The sequence below is a fragment of the Mytilus edulis genome, chromosome 10 (genome assembly GCF_963676685.1).
Source record: "Mytilus edulis chromosome 10, xbMytEdul2.2, whole genome shotgun sequence".
Lineage (NCBI taxonomy): Eukaryota > Metazoa > Mollusca > Bivalvia > Mytilida > Mytilidae > Mytilus > Mytilus edulis.
In genome coordinates this window covers 68,449,450-68,473,952 of record NC_092353.1, presented here as the reverse complement: position 1 = coordinate 68,473,952, position 24,503 = coordinate 68,449,450, and the positions used below count along the sequence as shown (strand labels likewise).

At 32.0% G+C, this 24,503-nt stretch overlaps 3 protein-coding genes across 4 annotated transcripts in view; 2 read left to right on the top strand and 1 right to left on the bottom strand.

The window, feature by feature from the left end:
• LOC139491757 (cold shock domain-containing protein E1-like) overlaps window positions 1–13,296 on the top strand; it is a 20,709-nt gene extending 7,413 nt beyond the window's left edge. The window contains exons 8-18 of one of the 2 annotated variants that reach the window (XM_071279602.1): window positions 83–246; window positions 862–1,033; window positions 2,320–2,463; window positions 4,927–5,068; window positions 5,861–5,982; window positions 6,837–7,009; window positions 7,470–7,596; window positions 8,341–8,452; window positions 9,021–9,211; window positions 10,076–10,239; window positions 11,490–13,296. In XM_071279602.1, the coding sequence (XP_071135703.1) occupies window positions 83–246; window positions 862–1,033; window positions 2,320–2,463; window positions 4,927–5,068; window positions 5,861–5,982; window positions 6,837–7,009; window positions 7,470–7,596; window positions 8,341–8,452; window positions 9,021–9,211; window positions 10,076–10,239; window positions 11,490–11,643 (1,665 nt within the window). In that variant the 3' untranslated portion in view covers window positions 11,644–13,296. The remainder of the gene's footprint in view (window positions 1–82; window positions 247–861; window positions 1,034–2,319; window positions 2,464–4,926; window positions 5,069–5,860; window positions 5,983–6,836; window positions 7,010–7,469; window positions 7,597–8,340; window positions 8,453–9,020; window positions 9,212–10,075; window positions 10,240–11,489) is intronic. The other variant, XM_071279605.1, reaches the window with a different exon arrangement.
• LOC139491759 (uncharacterized) lies at window positions 13,091–22,497 on the bottom strand. Its single transcript, XM_071279607.1, has 2 exons — window positions 22,402–22,497; window positions 13,091–15,974 (listed from the first exon to the last, which is right to left on the bottom strand). The coding sequence occupies exon 2, from the start codon at window positions 15,929–15,931 to the stop codon at window positions 14,768–14,770; it is 1,164 nt and encodes a 387-aa protein (XP_071135708.1). The 5' UTR covers window positions 15,932–15,974; window positions 22,402–22,497; the 3' UTR covers window positions 13,091–14,767.
• Window positions 22,490–24,503, top strand: part of LOC139491758 (protein arginine N-methyltransferase 3-like) — a 24,634-nt gene continuing 22,620 nt past the window's right edge. The window contains exon 1 of the mRNA XM_071279606.1: window positions 22,490–22,568. Coding sequence (XP_071135707.1) covers window positions 22,502–22,568 — 67 coding nt within the window. The 5' untranslated portion in view covers window positions 22,490–22,501. The remainder of the gene's footprint in view (window positions 22,569–24,503) is intronic.

The following is a 24,503-nucleotide window of genomic DNA, read 5'->3' as shown; positions in this document are numbered from 1 at the left end:
ACATCTATAGACTTAATTGACACAGGAAGTGACGGTAAATATTCAAAGTTTACCTTTTTAAACCGGTTTATTTATTTTTCAGACAAAGGAAGTCGCAGTAAATATTCAAAGTGTACCCATTGGAACTGTTATATTTGAGGACATAAGTGTCAACAAAATACAAGGCTCAGTCCAGAGAACTCTTAAAAATAGTCGCCGACAAAGTGATCCTCTAGGGGGACGAATCTCTTATGAATCTGCCAAGGGGTAAAATATTTCATACTTCTCTTTTGGTTAATACTCTATCATTAAAAATTAGTTGGTTACAAAAACCTGTGAGTAGTCATTAAGGATTTTTATTCTATTAATTATGGTCTTTTAAAAAAAACAGATGTGTAGATGTGCAGGCATGTAGTTTTAAAAAATCTTGTCTTTTACTTTCATTTCTATGAAATAAAACATATATATACACTAAATACACAAAAATATTTATGACTGAATAATAGCCAACAATAAATCTCTCGGGGCAATGGATCATATAATTATGATACAGTACACTACAAAATATAATATATAACAAGTCTAAAAGGGTACATCACCAAAAAAATAACAATACAATTAACAAATGTTAGATATTTCGGATAACAGAGATCCTTCATTAGTATGATCACCATGTAAAATGAATCATGTCAATTTATTGAAATTATAAAACTATCACAATCTTGAAATTTATACAAAAAAAAAAAAGTTTTAGCGATCATCAGAGACACTGGTACAGTTTAAAAATTACCAAACATGAAATACATAAGATATAAACACTAAATACATAAGATATAAACACTAAATACATAAGATATAAATATGAATTTGATTTTTTAACAGACCTGTAGAAATTCCATTTGGTGACAAGGATCAGGGTGGGGATTACACCTTGTTGTCAGGTGACGTAGTAGAATGTAACATAGCAACGGACCGTCGAGATAAACTTCAGCGAGCAACAAACATCAAATTAATGGAGGAATCATTTACTGCCAATAAAGAGAACAGGGAAACAGTAAGTTTTAATTCGTTGTTTGTTTTGTGTATCGTTCTCTGTACCTTTGATTATACCCCCGCTTTAAAAAAGGGGGGGGTATACTGTTTTACCTCTGTCTGTCAGTCCGTCCGTCCGTCCATCAGTCCGTCCGTCCATCAGTCCGTCTGTCAGTCAGTCAGTCCGTCCCACAAAACTTTCGTCACATTTTTCTCAGGAACTACACATCCACCCTTTCTGTAATTTGGTATCAACATTTATATATGTCAGCCATACCGTGTGATGCGTTTTCAGATTCATCACTTGAAAACTTCCTGTTTACCGAACACTTGTATGATTTTACACATGATAGCCAAATTGAAAATTTTCGTCACATTTTTCTCAGGAACTACAATACAAGGATTTCTGAAATTTGGTTTCAGGATTTATATAAGTCAGCTTTACCGTGTGATGCGTTTTCAGATTCATCACTCGACAACTTCCTGTTTACCGAACACTTGTATCATTTTACACATGATAGCCAAGTTGAAAATTTTCGTCACATTTTTCTCAGGAACTACAATACAATGATTTCTGAAATTTGGTTTCAGGATTTATATAAGTCAGCTTTACTGTGTGATGCGTTTTCAGATTCATCACTCGACAACTTCCTGTTTACCGAACACTTGCATATTTTTACACTATTTATATTATCCACTTGCGGCGGGGGTATCATCAGTGAGCAGTAGCTCGCAGTTTCACTTGTTGTATTTGTTTTTAAAAATAAAAATATTTTATTGCTATTTTACGAAATTTTCCTTTGATCTTGCTAGAACAGATAATATGCTTTCTCAACAGAGTTGATTGATATGAAAAATTATCGCTAGAAACTAAGGGAACAGGTGCAGTAGTTAGAGAAATTAACAACGTCATTACAGGTAAAATAGCGAAAAACAGATTATAATTGCTAATCTGAACTCGTTTGCTTTTCGCACTTTGCTGTACCAATGCCATAAAAGAAGTAAATTTTCCCTATTTAGTCTTTAAGCATTGAGCAGGATCTATATTTTATGATGTGTAATATAGTTATATTTAGAAATAGTGCATGCTATCATACAATCCATGCACCTTTAGGATTCAGAAAGTAATGACGTATCCGTCTTTGTTCAGATGGCATCTGTTTATAAAAAAATACTGTGTGATCCTTTAATAAAGACACAGTGGCAAGTGCTGATTTTGACTATTGCTTTTTGTTAGTGCAGAAAATGTAAAATTTGTTTGATATGTAAAAACAGATTATAATTAAAACAATTGAATGGCTTTTTCAGGGTGTGATTACAAATTTAAAAGATGGATATGGATTTATACAATGTACTGAGCGAGAAGCAAGGATGTTTTTCCACTTCAGTGAATTACTGGATCCAAAAAAAGAAGTCAAAACTAACGAAGAAGTAGAATTTACAGTAACACAGGTACAAGTTATAGCATTGTTTTTAAACTAACTTGTATAAATCTTCGGATATGTCTTTCACCATGAAATTTCTTCACATAGGTATATCTTCATGATGTCATTTACCAGTTAGTCTAGCTACTGCATTGTTCAAGACGTACTTGTAGAAATCTTTCACAATAAAATTTCTTCACTTATGATGTCATTTACTATAGTGCCTAACAAGATTTTGTGAGGTAGACGAAATTGACTTTAAAACGATCGTATTGACTTTTGATGTGCAGAAATAGGCAGATCGGACATATTTTGACTTTAGTTACTTACTTCTTAAGTTTGGGATTAATTGTAATCAACATATTCCAATGAGACTGAAAAATGCTTTTTTTTGTTATGATAAATAATAATTTTACCTGCCGTAGTCGTGCGTAAAATATATTTCGGTATTTCTCTTACGAAAATGACTTGTTTAATGGAACAAAACGTATTATTTGTAAACTTTCTCTTTACTCTTCACAATAGGCTTTTAAAAAATAACCTTTCCAACTGTATATTCCGAAAATTTTGTGAAAATCGAATAAGTGGCAATTCTTACCTTTCATACCTTAACTTTCATTGATAAAACATAATATTGACTCGTCCAGTGTCCAGTTTGAAGGTCATTTTAGTTACCGGTCACATTCATGCACGTTCTAATTAATCAATAGTCATGTATGAAAAGCATAAACAAGTTTGAAGGTAAACTAATAACAACTTAATCCAATCAAATTGCCTACGATTCAATAACAATGACCAGTCCACATCATAAAAATGTATAGGGGTAAACTGGGTAGGGAGAAAATGTCAGATATATTAAGTTCACTATTTTGCAATAACGAGTAAAAATTTGTTAACCAATAGATTTGTTATAATTTCATAATCATGTCATTATGTATTGGTATAGTTTTTGGATCTTTCATTAGCGTATTTAAGGCTGTAGAAAGTTTGGCCTTCAAAAGTCAACATAATCATTGACTTTATAAAGAAAATTCGCCTTTTTAAAACATTGTATGTTTCACAAATAATACGCGACAACAAAGCAAAATCATTTCTTAAAACACTGCAAAAAAAATAATTCTGATTGATGCAGTGGTATTGTCATAAATTGCACTGGAGTGAACAGTGGTACATCAAACGTCCTATTCCCTCACACAATGTTATCACACACTATAGTTAGTCTAGGTACATACTATACTGAGCCAAAAAAGTTTAGCAACACTTTTTTTTCAAATTTGATTGATGTTGTTTCTGGATTTTTTTTTTATTAAACATCATTGATATAATCCTTAGTTTTACCTGTAATTTTAAACAGTCGTACTTTTGTCCTGGTGATTGATTTTGCGCCATTTCAGCTTTGCACGTGTAATTGAAGTTTTACCTTCTGTACCTGTACTTTTAAAACAAAATTTAAATTTTGTTTGGCACCAACGTTCAGAAACACACCATTGGTAAGAAAAACACATAAAAGTTTGAAAAAATTGCATGGGGCGTCAACTAGGCCTCTCCGAAAATGACCGTCAGATGGCTCTCAAAATGGTTGATGCTGGCATGAGTGTTGCTGACGTTGTGGCTCAATTTAATGTGCATAAGTCAACAGTTTAGAGACTAACAAACAGATATCAACAAATTGCAACTGCACAGGATAGGTCGATATGTCGTAAACTAAAACAAGCATCAACGAGGGAGGAGGGTTACCTTCGCTTTACGTCAACACGTTTTTTCTGGCCACAAGAGAAGTGCATTGACTAAGGGCAGCTGCTGGTGTGCCTTCCAATTCTTCATTGATGCACTTAGAGCATGGCCGGGAAATTGATTTTTAATAACACTATGCTCATTTCCGCATTTTGACCCTCCCGCGCTCCATACAAAAAATATCCTAATGAATATGAGTGTTAAACATTCGTGTTGTTACTGACATGTCATAATTCCATTTTTATATTATCAAAATTATATTTTGTTATGATTTGGTAATAAAATAAAATTTCATTTTTTTGTTGCTATAAAACTTTTTTGGCTCAGTATATATTGAAGACATAAAGTTATTGAAGCCAAAATGACAATTTTTTTGTAAAAGGCATATCCAAAATGATCCAAGCTAACTTACTACTTGTTTTTTGTTCTCGTTACTTATTTGTTAGAAGGACTTCACAGAAAATAGATCTCTAGACTAGAGACTCTAGTAAACATAAGTTTCTCTGGCAGAATGCTGGTGATTCTTATGGAAATTATCTGAATCAATTTATAAAATTCCATTTAAAGCCGAGTAAATCATGAAAAATTGTTGACGTCTCAGTCACATGACAACATTACGTCTATGAGCTGATATACAAAACACTGTCAGCCAATCAAAAGACTCTTTACATCCAAAATTACATTACAATGAAATAAAAAAATCATTGAACACATCAATGATTAATGTTGTAAACTAAAAGTTGATCTTTTGTTTCAGGATCCTTCAGCATCAAATGGTAACAAACTTATGGCTATCCGAATCAAATATTTATCTAAAGGAAGTGTATCATTTCTAGTCATCCATCCAGAAAAATACATTGGAACTGTTGATAAAGAACCTAATGCCCATAAAAGTCCAGGTAAATACTTATCATCAAATTCAACATGCTAACTGTTAGAAACTGTGGATTCATAAATATTTGTTGGATACCAATTTTCTTGGATTACGTGGTTACAGGGGAACCAGGAATTAAATGTTCAACGAATTACATATTTTCTAAAGGAATGTATGCAGAATTTGCCAAAACAAAAAATTTATTAAATATCCACGAATATGCAAGTTTACATCAATCCACGAAAATTGGTACCCACGAAAATAAATGAATCCACAGTAGTTAAGTTCATTCTCCTAAAACCATGCAAGTTCATAGGTTACAGAGAAATTAAAAGCATGATACAAAATATTAGATGTGATAACATATATATGCATAATAGCATGAGTTTGAATCCTGACCATGGATGAACAAAAATTTGTTGCTGCAAATTTACGGATCTAACATTGTTGTGCTGTTATTTAGATCAATTATATATACATATATGGGGTTTTATTCATTGGAAAACTGACCAGCGTATTATGCGCTCATGGTGAAGCTATTTTTATTTTGACATTAACTACCATAAAAAATCCAATTCAGCAAATGGGATACTTTTAACAAACTTATATTGTAAGCATTTAAATTTTAAACGACTTTAGTTGATAGAAAAATATCATGAATATGTAATATGGAAATAATCAAAAAGTTAAATAGCAACCAAGTATGGACACAATAAGCAAACACATCACCACAAATGCATTAACATGGATTATATTGAAATACTTTTCTATAATGTTTTTCTGTTATTTTGTTTACTATACCTATGAATTATTTCAGGTAAAATAAAGGAAGCTGAAACTGGAATTATAGTATTTGATTTTGATGAAAAAATTCAGAAAATTTCTTACACAATCAAAGATGTTTTAGAAATGAAAAATGCTCCTAGATATGGAGATAAGGTAAGGAATTATGTGATTTACAAGTTTCAAGAAATGAAAATTCTAAATACTGTTAACCAACTGATTTTCTTGAGGGATTCATTTTTTCATGATATTTGTGAGTAGACAAATATTGGTTAAATCAATTGTCACAAAAGATTTGAAAAATTAAAAAAAGAATTTGTCAAATAAGTAATAATAATCCACACAAGCAAGACCATATCTGTTTGTTACAAGATATAAGTATTAAAAATGTGTTTAAAGAGAAGTTTCCTATGTAAAATCTTTGAGTTTGAAGATTTAAACAGCAATGATTTAACTAGATATTTGTAGTAAGTTAGTTTAAGATGGATTTAATAAATTTAGGTAAAGTAAAATTGTGGATATTCAGCCCAAAAAAAATCAAGCTACTAAGTCAGACAAGCTCAAAATAATTAAGTCATTAGAACATCTGTGAACAGAATTAACCTCAAAATATGATGATTCTATTTTTGCTCCAGCATGAACTTTGAAATGGTAAGACAAAGAATCAAACAATGAAAAAATATTTAAGACACTCTCTGGTAAGATTTTCAATTCTTTGAGGCATGCCTTGAAAATTTACCTTCATAAGTCTTTTATTTCTTTGTCATTCTTGCTGGCTCATATCTTTACCATACAAATTCTCATATCTAAACCATGTTATTTTTTTCGTATTTCAACCTTGTTATTTTTCATATCTCTTTCATGTTACTTCTCGTATCTCAACCATGTTATTTCTCATATCTAAGCCATGTTATTTCTCATATCTAAACCATTATATCTCATATATCATGTTATATCTCAACCATGTTATATCTTATGTCTTAACCAATCAAAAATATTTAAAATTTCAGGTGGAATTCAATCTCGGTGAAGTTAAATCAACTAAAACAAGAACAGGTGTAAACGTGAGAGTGGTTTTACGTAACCTTAACAACAAGTGCCAGGGATTCATTGCCACGTTGAAAGATAATTATGGATTTATTGAAAACTCTGATCATGAAAAAGAAGTCTTCTTTCACTTTAGGTAAGTCAGTGTTGAAAGATAATTATGAATTTATTGAAAACTCTGATCATGAAAAAGAAACCTTCTTTCACTTAAAGTACGTCAGCATGTCACAGAAATACATGGAGATGTGGGGTATAAGACATTGAGACAGCAACATGTCAACACAACCAAAAGACATTTATAGGTCAACAAACTGTTTTCAATGACGGATGTGTGTTCATACCTTTAATCAAGCTCTAAATTGATCCAAAAATAACATAAATCAACTGAAACTATCAAAGTATTTCATCAACAACAAATTTTCCAAATAACAAAAATATTCAATGCCTGTAGACCACCATTGATGAGGGTCCTGACTTGGATAGAAATTTATAACTGTTTTGAACGCGAAATGCATAGAAATTTTGATTCAATAGAATTGTTTTTTTTATCAAATTAAAAATGAGTTTGATTAAAAAAAGACAACTTTCTTTTACAGCTCCTATGAGGGGGATCCAAACGACCTTGATCTTGGTGATGAAGTTGAATATACACTCTGCAGAAAAAGTGCCAAACACAGTGCTGAAAATATATTCAAACTGCCAAAAGGAACCATTCCAACTGAGGTAAATATGCTTTAATAAATATTCACACATACTGCAAATAATTTTTTTTTACACAAGATGTATGCAGAAAATATACATAAACAATCTCAAATGCACATGTCCAAACTATACATAAAATGTCAACAGTAAATATTCCATCAAAGATATGCAGGTTCAAAATATATTCTAACTGCCAATGGTAACCATTCCACTTAAAAGTCTTTTGAAGTTTTTGATAGAGAATTCATGCTTCCTCAAGTCTAAAAATTTAGCAGGCTGTTTTAATGTTCCAATAAAAAATTCATTCAACGTAAATGCATTTATTCTAGAACACCTTATGAATGTTGGACAGAGCTTGGATTTGTCAAAACTTCTAGATAGTCCATTTGGCCAAGTAGAGCTAGTGGGCATGCTTGTTACAATGTATATTACAAGGATAAAAGTCATAAGCAACTGGTTTAACAAGCATTTTTTGCCAGTGGTATAAGTAGTCAAACTACTGTATCGCTAGCTTGTAAACTTTGAGGTTGTGAGTTCAAATCCCACTAGTGGTAAATGCACTAGATTCCAATAGTAATCGACTAGGAATGTCAGTTTTCTTTCCAAAGGAAGGTGGTTTTTTTTCCAGACAATCCAGCTCCTTGCACCATTAAAAACTGACTGCCACTAAGTAGCACAATAGTACTGACAGTGGTGTTAAACACCAATCAATCCATCAAAATAAGTTTGACTGCCAATAGTTATGATGATTGATTTGAATTACAGGAAATTCTTCGTGATAAAGGTCAGCAGCAGGGGAAAGTATTGCGACCAATGAGAATTGTCAATCCTGATCAAGAAGAATACTGTGGACTTGTACAACCTTTTAATGTTGAAGGTATATTACATCACTATTTTCAATATCTTTTTTAACACATGGTTAATATGAATATATTATGAACTGTAGTAAATGTTCTATTAAGATATTTCATTTAACATTCTGGTAAACATGGAACCTTGAAAAACATGGAACCTTGAAATACCATCTTGTTTCTAAAAATTAAAGCATCACATTCATAACATATCCTATAAGAAAATCAATTCAGATAGCATCACATTAAAGAAATGTTGCATAACATTACCATGATGCTAAAAGGCCAAGGGTAGAATTTCATTACACATTTTTTTCTTTAAGAATTCATCTTTTTGTTTTAGTTAACAAAATATTTCCTTTTAAAATTTGGATCTTAAGAGAAAATAAAATGCTGGATTTCCATGTTTTTTAAACCAATATTACAATAAAATTTACAAATTAAATTAATCATTTCCCCATTTTCATCAGTAAGAATGTTTAATAGTACCAAGTACCTTGACTACCTTGTCAGCTATTCTTCACATTTTATTTGTTGTGAAAAAACTCCAGATCATTACTTACTACTAAATTGATGAATACTTGTCTATTTTAGTAGAAGACACAGAACCTGAGGTATATCCCTATGGAATAACAAGTCTAGCAGATAAAAGGGATTTCCTACAGAAAGGGGATTCTGTAAAGTTTAACCTGGCTTTGAACAAGTCAAATAATCAAACTAGAGCAGTTAATATTAGTGCTATCAGAAAGTTCATCAGATCTAAGGTTGATTCTGTAAAAGGACAGGTAAGTTTAACTATGAATTTCATACAGTTTTTATTATTGTTGATAAAAACTGCATAATTTTATATTATTATTATTAATCTGAAATTTTTGAAAAAAAGTTTTTTTTCTGAAAATGTAAAATTTAGAAAGGCAATCAGAAAGATCTCTAATGATACAATTTATATGATGACAATGAAATATTTGTTTTCTTGTTGATCATGTATAGTCTATTGATACAGGAAGATGTGGTAGACAACTCTCCATCCAAGTCACAATTTGTAAAATCATTTTGATCTTTTCTATAAATAAGAAAAAAGAGAAACATTTATGAACCATATCGACAAATGACAACCACAAAACAACAGGTTCTTGACTTTGGACAGATGCAAACAAATGCAGCAAGTTTAAACGTTTTAACAAGCGCCAACCTTCTTGAGTTAATTACATCATCATATTCTATTGTTTTTAGTGAAGAAAAAAATACACCCAGTGGCAGAATTTTCACTGGTTAAAATCAATCAAAATGAGTGTTGTCATCATATGCAAAATCTGGACAGAACACTGACATAAAGAAAAGTTAGAGCAGCCAAATCTTTAAACATTTTCAAGATCATGAAAACAAAAAACAGAAGAGGAAAAATCATATCAGGATATATATTAGCTTCTAAAAATCATTTATTGTTTGCATTATTAAGGATCATACAAATGGTTAACCATCTTAATTATTCTTAATAACAGCAAAAGATATATGTTTAGCTGCTGTAGTAGTCTAAAACAATGGGACCACAAGAAAATTTTATTTGTGACAATTAACTGATGATTGCAGATATTCAATTATATAAATTTCTTGACTTGTTAATTATGATCATGACATCATTTTCACAGTTTGGTTTCCTGAATTATGAGAAAGAGGATGGAAAGAAGTTGTTTTTCCACATGACGGAGGTACATGACGGAGTGGAGATACAGACTGGGGATGAGGTGGAATTTGTCGTCGTACAGAATCAGAGGAACGGAAAATACTCTGCCTGCAGTCTTAGAAAGATTACGTAAGTTTTCTGGTGTTGATGGTTGATGACCAGGGAAAGGGGGGGGGGGGGGGGGGGGTGAACAACCGTGACTCCCTATGAGGGTCTTGAATTGTCGTAAGTTGTTTTATATTTCCTGGTGTCATACAATTTTCGTGTAGATATAAGGATTGAAAATCTCTTGTTGTAAATTATCAGTATGGAAAATGAGGGATCTGATGTGTTTAATTTCTGATACAAAACTATTAGATACACTGACAAAAAATAATCCCATATATCCGCAATATGATTTTTATATCTCTATCATTAGGGTCCCGCCAAAGGCGGTCCCCTATAGTGATCAGTCTGTCCGTCCGTCCGTCTGTCCGTCCGTCCGTAACACTTTGTGTCCGCTCCATATCTAGAGAACCATTATGATTTCATACTTTATACTTTACATGTTTATTAACCACCACCAGAGGGCGTGTCATGATGTATGTACAACTTCCTAGGTCAAAGGTCAAGGTAAAAAAACTTTGGTTTCAGTTGACAACCCTGTGTCCTGTGGTGAAGATCGTGTCCGCTCTATATCTTGAGAACCGTTATGATTTCAAAGTTTATACTTGACATGTATATGAACCAACACCAGAGGGTGTGTCATAATTTATGAACGACTGCCTAGGGCATAGTTCAAGGTCAAAAACTTTGGTTTCAGTTGACAACCCCATGTCCTATGGTAAAGATTGTGTCCGCTCTATATCTTGAGAACCGTTATCATTTCAAAGTTTATACTTGACATGTATATAAACCAACACCAAAGGGTGTGTCATAATTTATGTGCAACTTCCTAGGTCAAAGGTCAAGGTCAAAAACTTTGGTTTCAGTTGACAACCCCATGTCCTATGGTAAAGATCGTGTCCGCTCTATATCTTGAGAACCTTTATCATTTCAAAGTTTATACTTGACATGTTTATAAACCAACACCAAAGGGTGTGTCATAATTTATTTACAACTTCATAGGTCAAAGGTCAAGGTCAAAAACTTTGATTTCAGTTGACAAACCCATGTCCTGTGGTAAAGATACAATTTTTTAATGCACATTATTCACAGCGGGGCCCACAGAGATGGCTCCCATCTCAATGATATCTAGTTTATATCATAAACTGTTCCAAAAAAGTACAATTATCCATAAAATTTTAATTGAAATAACTACTGAACCCTCACCACCATTTTCAATAATTTGATAGCCCTTTTCAATGTATTTTTAACACTTTTAATGTTATTCTTTACAGGGATCGCAGAAGACCAGAAAGACTTGTTAGTAGGTTAAAGAGCGTAACAGAAGACCTGTCAAGTGTTCGCATTGTTGTCATTCGTCAACCTAAAGGTCCAGACGGCACCAAAGGGTTCACACAGACCCGTGTTCCATGGACTCCACCAGCTTGAACATTCTCTCGGCTATAACAACAAGTTGTCAAGCATTCTTCAGCTTCAATACAGCATTTTATATATATTGTCAAATTGACTGGCTTTAACTGTTTATAGTGAAAAAAAATATGTAAAAAAGTAAGAGGTTTTAATCACGAAATGTTACTTGTTAGTGTGCACTTGTTTTTATTTTGCAACTGAAAGTGAAGGGAATTTTACATAGAATCAGAAGCTTAATAATAAATCCAGTTTCATTTGACCCCCATTTGCCTTTTCAGAATCTAATGCATTCTGGGTAATATTTTCAAAAGCAGGACCAAGGTTAAATCATTTGTATGCATTAGCAATGCAAAATGTCCCCAATACCCATAAAAAAAAATATTCCAGGGCTTTGTTTGTAGCAAGCACTGAACAGTTAAAAATAAAATTGAAATGATGCATTTTGGTAAAATATTTAAATAAAATCATTTACAAAAGTGAAAGGGGTCCTAATATTAACCCTTGTGTAAAATCAAAATCCAAACCCAACTGATGACTCTAATTTACAAATTCTTTTTTTTATGAGTCTACTGTGTGCCAGTATATGACAAAATGTGATATTTATATTTATACATGCATATTAGGGGAAGAAAATGAAAAAAAAATCTTCAGCCCCAGACATATATTTCCTCATACAAACTACATGTCATATTTGTTAACGTTAGTCTAAAAGGGTGGTAAAGGAATGAAGCCTTTCTAAAAAAAAGAGTGTTTTAACTCTTCACACTGGAAATTCATAAACATAGATCAAATTGATTGAGTTTGAAAAAAAAAGCACTGAATGTAACAAGAGAAAGGGACATCTTTCATTGAACATTATGATTAATCTTATAAACAATGGTTGATTGGTATATTCTCACATTTGTTTAAAGAATGTTCTTTGGTTTTAGTATTCAAGGTATGTTTTATAACCTGTTATAGTTGATATGCCCAGATAGATATATTAATTTTGTATTGTTTATTTCACAGTATATATATATCTATTTCAGTGAAGCATGGTTATTAATTCATTTCACATTTTTGATCGGTAAATTTAATATTCATCTTCAGTGATCATGGTTTTAATAAGTTGAAGTTTTTCAGTTGTCAAGTTACTTAGATATATATTTTTTATCCAAGAATGGAACACATTTGTTGCTCAAATATATGCCAAGCTCAAATTCATGCCTGTTAAATGCACTGTGGTGAAATATGTTTTTTCATTTGGTTATTTTTGACAAATAAATTTTCAAAGAATTTAATTATTTCAAAAAGAAAAACAAGATTCTAGAAAGTGCAATGAAATGCTGAAGTTGAAATTATTTCAATGCTTTGTTTCTTAAATATCTAAATTATATTTATTTTCAAAGACAAAAGTTAAGAATGTTCCTGTGGAATATGTTAGCATATTTTTTTTTTAATTATCTCCCTTTGATAAGTTTCAATGTTTTTATTAGAATTTATGTATTGAATTGTGAACTGCCTTTACCACCCTTTTACATTTGTAAAACAAGTCACAAGTTGATAGCTTGATGAATATTGATGTAAATTAAAGAGATGTAAACATTATTTCAAGTCAAGAGCCGATGGAAGTTGTTTCAAATGGTTGATTCCATTGAACTATGAAACGAAATAAAAAAAAAGATAAAACCATTTCTAGTTTTTCTCTCTTCTTCAGAAGCCATACACATTGTTTGAAGGTATGAGCGGCTGAGCTAAAAATCAAATGTATATTAAAACATCTGTTTACTTATTTCGGACTGAAAAATATCTATGCAAATAGATATAAGAAGATGTGGTATGAGTGCCAATGTGACAACTCTCCTTCCAAGTCACAATCTATAAATCACTACACACAAGGGCATGACGAACGAGCTGGGATATATAACGTCTGTTACTATTTGAAAATTGAGATGATGTAAGAATCCTACAAAACAGACCAATTTTATCTTTTTATTTCGAATTTGAATGTTCCTAAATCAATCAAACAGTTACCATGGTTACACATGAACACAGCAGCAACCAAAACGATAAATATAAGCAAAAGACATCTTGTGGGCAACATTTAAAAAAACCAGATTAGTGCAATGAGTCAAACTCTAAAGTATCTTAAGTCAATAACTTTGTGAGTTTGTTTAAAAAGAACATTCAAAGATCTGCAATTCAAATGAATAGTCAAAATAACAAAAAACATTGAGATATGACATATGACAAAACTACTGAAATACAATATATACAAAAAAACATGCCCAGCATGCAGGATTTTATTGTGTGCTCTGGATGGAAGAGTTTATCAGCTGTTTGCTTAATGTTATCAAAATAGGTAAATCCCTAACTTTTTCTGAATGAGTAATTGATATTTTTTCCTTGACCAGGCTTTCAGGTATTAATTTGGACATTGTAGAGCAGTAGAATTATTTGGGTGACCTGGCCTTATGAAATTTTTTATCAACAAAGGATCTTTATATTTTATCACAGGTATATCTTACTGGTTTACTGACTGTGCAAGGGCTGTATAGCCAGTCAAGGTCGTTAAAAGCTTCCATTTGTTGTCTTACTGGTTTGGTGTTCTGTATTGAGTGTTTAGTGGTCGATACTTTAAGAATTCAAGTTCCGCTGATGGGAAATAATTTTACGAAATGTGCATATGGTATCAAAATTACTCTTTTGCTTAGACCCCACAAAATGAAATACGACTGAAGGAGATATGAAATTAAGCTTAATGAGACAGTTACCCAACAACAAAAGCTATTTAAAAAGTAGTAAGTAACAAGTATTACCAAAAATAATGGACAAAACATCAGATCACTGAGAACAAATGTGGGAACATGACATGGTACAGACATCCTGACTTGGGTGCAGGCATGTATATATGTACAGATTACCATATACCCTTCAACAATGAGCAAGATACCTTTTGTGATTACTCACTTTTGTACCTTAAAACATGGCAGAAAAGAAATGTAAAAATATTATGTTTAAATTATATATCATCATAGTGTTATTTAACATGTTTAAACTGCATTATACCAAAAAAAGAACTCCACACTTTAAATTTTGAATTTATCATGTTTATATTAATCACGCTAATTGAATTCAAAATTGTATGTTCCATACTAAATTTTCATACGGTTTCATTATAACCAAGTAAAATATAAGTCTTTAATGGTTTTGGTAATGCATCTAGCACAAGTTGTAGTTTGTCTCCTGTAAAGTGTTGAAGTATTACAGCTCTTACTTGGAATTTCAAATTGAGCACAACTGGTAGTTTAACAGTTGTTACTGTCTGCTTAATCAAACCACTATTCTGTTGAGATTTTGACAGCCTGTACACATTCACCACAGTACTGCAGTTCGACATTTCTGTAGCAAGTAAACTTGTTTTCGGTTCATTTGTTTTGCTGCATTTTAGATTTACATTGATTTTAAATGAAAACGTTGCCTCTAAGGTCTCCGCTCTAAAACCAAATACTGCAACAAATGTGTTAACTGTAGGAAAACAAGTTAGAATTATTAAATCACAAGTTATATCATACAATAGAGATGTCTGACAAAGGGACATAACTGTATTTTCTTCCGAGCAGGTGTCTGCACTGTTATCTCCATCAATATAACCAATGCTGAATGTATTTATACAATGATCTTTGGCAGCTTTTACTTCTTGTGTTGTCATGTCATATATTCGTAGATGACATTTTGATGAAATGTTATTAAATTCTACCATCAATAGTTGACTTGGATAGTGTGGAAGAAATCTGACACAAGTGTATTTCTTGTCATGCAGCTTTGACTTGCCAATGTTACACATTTCACCATTCACTGTCAAGAGAATGTTTGCATATCTATTTAGTTTTAGCACAGCTTGTGGCAGTCTTAGTAATATAAGCTTCTTGTCTGTGCTAATGTGACATTCTACCGGTGCCACAGTCATTATATCACGACTAAAATAACACACAGAATCCTTAAATACATTTACCGATTTGTTGTCTACGTCCACAGAGAAGAATTGTATGTGTGAAACTGTGGTACAAATAAATTGAAAAACATAAAAACTTCCTTTACACCCAATACAAATGGGCTGACCAATAATTCTCTTGCTAGTTATTTCCTTTGGCACTTGAACTGCATTCCTGGTAATTCTATTAGTTCCGTCTGATTGAGGTATGAATTCTGTTATTATCAGGTCTTGACTTTTTTTATCAATTGCAGTATTTATGAATTTATTTTCTACACAATGAGGCAAAACATACTGAAACACAAAATTAGGCAGTTTTCCTGAATCGTCCATCTTAACACTTGAGGCACAAACAATAGAATCAGTTAGGGGAAATCTGAAATATAAAAGTCATGAATGAATTATGAACACATATATCATGAAACTCTCTGCCATAGCTAATATTTGACTGTCATACCAGGAAAAATATGTGTATCATTTATAACATTTATAATGAATATGGCAAGCCGTTTTACTATTTATTCTAACTTCAAGATATCTCATATAATATATAAGATATCTCATAAAATATATAAGATATCTCATATAATATATAAGATATCTTATATAATCCAGTTTTTATAAGATATCGTATAAACTTTAGAAGATATCTTATATACTTTATAAGATATCTTATAAACTTTAGAAGATATCTTATAAAGTATATAAGATATCTTCTAAAGTATATAAGATATCTTATAAAGAAAATTATATGAGATATCTTATAAATTATACATGTTATATAAGATATCTTATAAACTTTATAAGATATTTTATAAAGTATATAAGATATCTTATAAAGAATATAAGATATCTTATATATTTTTTATAAGATATCTTATAAACTATATAAGATATCTTATAAACAATAAGATATCTTATAAACTATATGAGATATCTTATGAAGTTTATTAGATATCTTGTAGTTAGAATAAATAGTAAAACGGCTTGCCATAAATGAAGGTCAAGAGTATAGGCCTTTTTAAGGATTTGTTGGGGCAGTGTGGTGTTAGAGAATTTTCAATTCGTCAAAGAGTAACATTTTACAGTGTAGAATTTTGGTAGAATCTTCATCTATAAGTCTTGATTGAGTTCTTGGTCTCATCTTAAAGATCATGAACCAAGAAACTGTCAGGTTGAAGAACAAATGAAAGCAGTGTAAAATTATTGCAATTTTCACTGTTTTGAGAACTCATGATTCTGCATACTGGTTTATACTATTTATGCATAATTTGGTCATGTTGGAAAATTACAAGATCATGCTTTACTCCATGACTGTTTATGAGATCGTTACACTAAATCTGTTGCATGTGCACTGAATGAGACTTTAGAATGGGAGAACATGTTGTAATTAGCTTTCTGCAATTAATTTTTTATCAGTGCTTTATGTCTTATGTTTTTATGTTGTTTGTGTGCCTTGTACAGGTCTTTTGAGATAAATCTAATTATTTACTTGTGCTTTTTATACTCCCCTGTCCAAGGTTAGGGGAGGGTTGAGCTCTCACATATAACACTAGTGTTGCATTGGCAATCATTTTGATTATTTTATATAAAATTTGGTTTATCTATTCAAAAGAATAGCTCAGATGTTGGTAATCTCCATGTTATTGAAACTTTGAAAGTTTCATTGACTGAAAATCATCCTGAACATGCATGAACTATTTGCCACTGGACGTTAATCAATAAACTAAGAAAAAGGCTAAATCCAGGTTCAAAACTTAGATATTACTTTACAATCCTCTGAACCTTTGTTTTCCTAAAGCTACTAAATCCTCTGTACCTATTGTTTCCTTAAGCTACTTAAGGGCATACGATCCAGTTGTGATCCCGTATTTACAGTTCGATAAAAATTTCCATATAGGCTATTTTTTGCCTGATTAAATCAAATATGTAATAAAAAATATACCTTCATGTGCTACTTTTTGAGTAAAATGAGATCGAAATTTTGTAAATTTGTTTAAAATTCAGATTTGTGGCCGTATTTTTCCTTTCAAAAGAAAATCATAACTTTTTTGTTTTAAAAGATAAACACAAATTGTTTTTTGTTAAATAATTTGTAATTTCTGTATTTTATAAGTATCCTAAAAAAAATATGCATTTTTTATTCAGAAATAACTCATATTTATCAAATGGTCATGAATTGAGAAAAAACTTCATTTTTTGCTGTATATTTATCAAAATTAAAAAAAATTGCACTATTTACAGTTTTATGAAAGGAGTAGGGGCTTTAATGGCCTAAAATGGCCCCATATTTACAAGATAATAAAAATTCTAACAGAGCAGATTTTTCTCCATAAATTATTAGAATATGAGTAAAGGATTTAAAAAAAATGTTTTTACTTAACTAAAAAAGGTTCAATGACGTCACAATGGTAGGTGTAAATGACGTCATTATTGGGAAAATAAGCAAAAATACCGAAAATTTTATGGTTTTTCTAAATTTTGACCACCGCACCATGCTTGCACCAATTAGAAATTTTAACATTTTGGCAAGTTCATACATATCAAACTTCGCATAAAAAATCTTTTTGGTGCAAGGTTGGTGCGATAGTTTATTTTATATTTTTTATAGCCAAGCGGAGCAATAAAAAGCTGAAATTTGCCGTCCAAATTGGACCAGTTCATCTGACAAAGTTTAGTTTATACATTCTTATGCCTATAGAAACTTATTTTTTTTGTTTATGAATGTAAAGTGTATTCCTAATTATATATTTTCTTAAGTATATCTAGTTAAGTTTCTTTAAAAAAAATCCGACAGCAATGACCTTCATGTGTAAGGCAGTCAATAACAACTTTGAGGACATTTTTTTATATTATGAAATTTTAGATAGACCTTCAACATAACAAAATCTGTACATTTCTGATGTTTTTGCTAATTATAAATTCAAATTTGTTGTTTGAATGGGGCAATCTTCTCTCTCTGGTATTAGGGTCAGATCCATGATTTATGTAACGAAAAAAAGGGAGGGGGTGTATTTTACTTAAATTTCCATAATTGGCGAGAAACACGAGATTTATTTCGAAGATGATCCTACCTATATTCCAATTGGATGTGTCTTTGTGGGGAATGTGCATAGAGATCTTAAAAATTTGATGGTAAAAAATGGAAACAGCATAAGGTAGACTATCCATATATCCGTATAAACATGTAGAAATATATAATTATATAAGTACGCCCGAGCCTGTGACAACTCTACAACAGATTTATCCATTGCATCACCAGCAGTGATGGTGATACATGGCTATGTACATTATGTATTTACAACTCGTCTAAACATCAACCCAACAATGTAAGATCTGTAAATTTACAAATGTATATATAAAAATATATATGGATTGATTGATTGATTGTTGGTTGCTTAACGTCCAGTGGCAAATATTTCATGCATATTCAGTACGAGAACAAGTTCACAATAAATGCAATAGGTAGGTTGATACAATAGAGGTCACCTGGGATGAAGGTCGGAGAAATTTGGACTGCCACCGGAAAAAGAGGGCATATTGGATAGGGACAGAAATTTTGCCTTGCAACAGGCCACCTACGGACCCTCAGAGAGTTGTTGCAAGGGTTCTAAACGCGCAAAGAGCGTGGCCCTCTCTTTACACGAGGCATCGGATTTAACGTCCCCCTTCTGACCGGACGTGACTGTGAACTTGATACATCCCGCACAGCCAAGCGGACGCCCCACTTCGGCAAGTGTGTTACTGCCGGTCGGGAGAAGACCAAGTGACCATATTTCTATACCCCAGTCACCCTTGGGGATTATATATATGGATAATTGACCTTTCCATGCATAGAAACAAGAGCCTGAAGTCTGTAAGCATACTACATGTCTGTTGCCTTTTTAAAGGTTATGTTTTGAATAGTTTTATAATCATGCGTAAAAATGAAGTGTACATTTTAAAATGTGACCCGGCTTTGTTGTTAAGCCCCATTTGTGGGCATTATGTTTTCTGGTCTATGCGTCTGTTCGTCCGTGCGTATGTCAGTCTGTTCGTCCGTGCGTATGTCAGTCTGTTCGTCCGTGCGTATGTCAGTCTGTTCATCCGATTGTCCTTGTGTCTCGCTTCAGGTTTAAGTGTTTGGTCAAGGTAGTTGAATCTGACATCAGACTCAGACTTTTTTTGAAGTAAATTTTAATGTGTGTATTGTGTGTTTGATTTTTTTCTACTTTGCCTAGAGGTAAACGGAGAGGGGGTTTGAGATAGCAAAAATAACATGTTTAAATCTGCCGATTTTTTGGGCCTGTCCTAACCTCGGATTTCCTGGCCATTGTTAGTCTTGCAATTTGGGCATCCATGTACTAAAGACACATTCTTGTTTTCAATAATTTTGACGAATATATAATGAATATTGAATTGTCATGATGATCAAAGACCAAGTCATACGACACTAAGATTAGTAAAGGCGAAAAGTAAACTAGCCACATTGACAAAAACTACAAAATAACAAATGATATATATATATATTTATCGCTATTTTGTGCATTTTTCTTTTGATCTTTTTTTGTGATAATTTTCATATCATGCTTCTCGCTTGAGATGGGAAAATTATCGCTAGAAACTAAGGAGTCCACGTGGCGTTGCTAACGAAATTGACATGAAATTGACAACGTCCTCATAGGTAAAATAGCGATAAACAGATTATCATTGGTCATCTCAACTCGATTGCTTTTCTCACTTTCGCTGTACCAGCTCAAGCGAGAAAATCAATCTCGTTGAGATGACCAACGATAATCTATAAATATATATATATATATATATATATATATAAATATATATAATGAATATAGAAAAAATCTAAGAATACAGATTTATTTGATATAGTAGCATGTTCCAGTTTTGTAATTATATAGAATGATACGGTTATAAGTCTGGACAACTGAAAAAGATAATAGAAATAAGATGAATTTCGAAAAGTCAACCCTAACGATCCTTTACTTAAGTCTAGAAGGGGGGGGGGGGGGGGGGGGGGGGGGGGGGGGGGGGGGGGGGTACTTCAATACTTAATACAGCTGTTTTGTCACCTTACCCAGTTTTACATTTTAAAAATATATACCTTTTCCTAAATTGCGTAGGAAAAAAAGTTATATCATATATATCTGATAGTTTTCTTAACTTTTCACTTATTCAAGCTTAAAAAGGTGTAAATAGAAGTGCCCCCCTTCAACCCCAATCCCTTCCGGAAACATAACTACTGCCATGGAAATACACTGACTTTGGAATGTGTCTGTATCTATTTATTTAAGATAATCAATATTAAGATTTCTTAGCGCTAAATGTGTCTTGCCTTTATATCATTCTTCTTGTCGCTGATAAGTGAGACCCAACCCAGCATCAGATGCACAATCTGTATATATCAGCAATATCCGGCGTTTTGTTTTGTTTGTTCCTGTTTCAATATTGCTTTCCCCCTTAATATTTACCTTGGAGTTCGTTTCTTTTTACAATTTACATCTTAAATTGCCTTTCTGTTTCAATATATTTAAAATTAAATCTTGTAAATAGAAAACAAATCGCGGTTGCCATGGGCACAGATATGTTGCTAGGGAGAAACAACAGTGAATTTGGCAAAAATGTGCAATTAATTATGTTATATTTTAAAAATAGTGTACAAGTGTAAAGTTCACTACATGCCAAACAGGTTCAATTTCAAATAAAGATATATTAAAGCTGTATAATAATCATATTTGATGAATTTAACCCCGCCATTTTAGTGGTTGCTAGGCAACAGAATAAACGAACTAGACCCAAAATTCGATTATTTTCAGAAGGTCTATGGTATAGACTTACAACATGACAAATTAAATGAAATTTGGGGGTGGGGCCAAAAATGGCCCTTATAGCCCCTAGTCCGGTCCACATAATCTCCCTGCAAAATGAAACAAAATGTCGTTTTAAAAAATAGGGGTCCATGCACTCGTTTTTCAAATTAAATCAGTTTGAATGATAAAAATCAGTCGAAAAATGCATCTTTTCCCGATATTTCACAGTTTGACGTCGCGAAAATAACATTTTACTTTAGCAACGTCATTACCTCCCCTGTAGGTGTCAGATCACCAATTACTCCCTCCAATTTAGAACGTATGTAAAAGTAGCCCTACTCTGACACAAAATAGTGCTTTTGATGTCCTTGTTTACTTGCAGAAATGAAACTTTTGGTGAAAGAGAAATATATCTAGATCATTTTGAGCCAAAATTTACTTGTCTATGAGTTTGCATTAAAAATTGAGGATTAATGCGATGCATAGTATACTAATTTTAAATTTCCAGAAAACCAGGTTTTTGTTTTGGAGTACCTCTGTTTGATGGTCAGTTATTTTGTCAGAAGGCTTTAAAGGTATGGTAGTCCAAATAATTATGACGTCTGGCAAGGCTATTTTAAATTTTTTCTGGGACGCCTTCCTAGGCGTCCCAGAAAAAAAATAAAATAGCCTTGCCAGACGTCATAATTATTTGGACTAAAGGTATGGTGAAAATTGGCATGTAGAAAGCTGATACATGTACAATTAAGGATATACATGGTTTCTATGAAGTTAAAATTAAGGTAAAATATTTAGAAAGCTGTGAAAATTGCAAAATTTGGTTGAACAGATAGGGATTTTTAATTGGTGGTCTGACACCTGTAACTGTATCGACGATGCCCAATTAAGACTATTTTTATAGGAAATTAAAAGGACATTTGTGTGTGTCCACACTTATTCTCTTTATGAAGAAAATAGCAAAAAAATGCAGACAAATGTTAATTTTTTAAGTATATTTACCTTCACCAATATAATAAAGCCAATATAATTCATACCAGTGTCATCTGTAGTCAATATATGAAGTGACTTTTAACGTGGCGAAATCTACACGTTACGGAAGATGCACTTGGATCTTCTCGGGATTTTTCCATTCACTGGTCATAAAAACATAAACAAAACTATGGCAGGTAAACACGTGGGAAGAATATGTTTTAAATAGTAAATTACGGCATGACAGTAATTTATTATCTAAAGCTTCACTAACAAGAATAACTTATGCTCAAAATTACTAGTATAACATTTGCCTTGTCGGCCTTATTTGCCTTGTTTTTTGAAAGACCCAACCCTTTTGCATAAATTATGCCAGTGGCTATCCTTTATAGAATTAACTCCTGCAACAGTGCAAACCATACATGTCATATGCAATAGCAGAGTATGACTTTTGTCTCTTGATATCTTTTTAAAACATTTCCCCTGTCTAGGTATTTCTTCTAAACAGATAATTTGTAGGGTGCAAATTTTGTAGTCCAAATAATAATATGACATCTTGAAAGGCTATTATATTTTTTTTCTTGATGCCTTACATAGACGCAGGAAGGGGTCAAAGCAAAAATTTAAAATAGCCTTCCAAGACGTCATAATTATTTGAACTGCAAATTTTGTAACCCATATGGCATGTATGGCAAGAGCATAATATGTTTATCTCAAAATTAATTACTGTACATCAATCATGATCATTGTACATATCAGACAGTTAACAAAAGTGATATTTGAATCTGGTATACCTGGCATTGTTAGCTTCCTTTCTTACAAATGAGCTTTTATAAGGGTGTATGTGGCTAGCATAGCTAATAAAGTGCTGTTTTAATTCTACTAGATAATGGTTTCTCCAACGTCTTGAAAGGCTATGTTATATTTTATGCCTCGACTTCGCAGTAAGGCGTCAAAGCAAATAAATGAAATAGCCTTTCAAGAAGTCATTATTATTTGGACTAGATAATGGGACACACTGCTATACATGTAACTCATCGATGCCTACACGTAAAACTAATTACCCTTAAAGTTACTTAACCATGGCCCATGTTCCAGCCCTTAAAAAACTAATCCATTGCCCTTGTTCCTGCCCTTAAAAATAGCATACAGTTACACTGTCTGAGAGTCAAGTTAATTTACCTCTCTTTTAATAGAACTCAGTGCTATTTACTTCATTTAAAATGGGGAAGTGTTATTCCCATTAGAATTAAAATTTCTTGAATCGTTAATTGCTTATATAGCTGCTCACTGAGCAGGTATCTGCTTTAAAATGTATTCATTGAAATATTTTCAATGGATAGTTCCGGATTCAACGTTTAATAGGAAAGAGAAAAGACAGTATACAACTTGCAAACAAGCTGGACAAGCTTGACAGAAATGTATCCAAGTCCTCCCTTCACTATTATTTACATGTACATTTAAAACCAGTGAGACTTACAAATCTAAAATTAAAAAGTCATGACTGTATCTTTAACCAATATTTTTTTTTGTTTCTTTGCTCATGTTGCTTGCAATTGCAATTGACTCAGAATTTTACAGGAAATCCATAGGATTTATGTTTCTGAGAATTTCAAGAAATTAAACTCATTTGCCTAAATCCATGTCATCAATGTTTTTTCTTCTTTTTAGAATGGAAATTATAACATATTGGTAAATTGGTAAAAACTACTATATGACTATTTTTAGGGGTTCTCAGATAATTGCTTATTACTTTACAAATCTTTATAGTTTCATCAAATTAAAAAAAAAATAGATTATAAATTGATCTGTTTGTACACTGTAACGTGACGGTACCCAAATTGCACCTATTTTGACAGTTTTTTCAACTAAGTTTTTTTATGATCAAGACAAAAATTTCCATTTTGTGTTTATTTTGTAGCCGTATCCTTCTTTATTATAAAGGTACATCAATTTGATTTTCAATCCATAAGGAATCATAGAAAAATTGGTCTGAACTTACCTCCAAACCATCCCAGATTCTGTAATGAGGAGTACCCAAATTACATCCATGCTTAAATTCGCATCGTCAAAAGTCAAATAACAGAGCTTTTGTTTATTTTTTTCAAATATTTTGAACAATTGGATATTTG

Excerpts from the sequence above, each read along its gene's own strand:
- LOC139491759 (XM_071279607.1), bottom strand. The coding sequence starts at position 15,931 with ATGGACGATTCAGGAAAACTGCCTAATTTTGTGTTTCAGTATGTTTTG.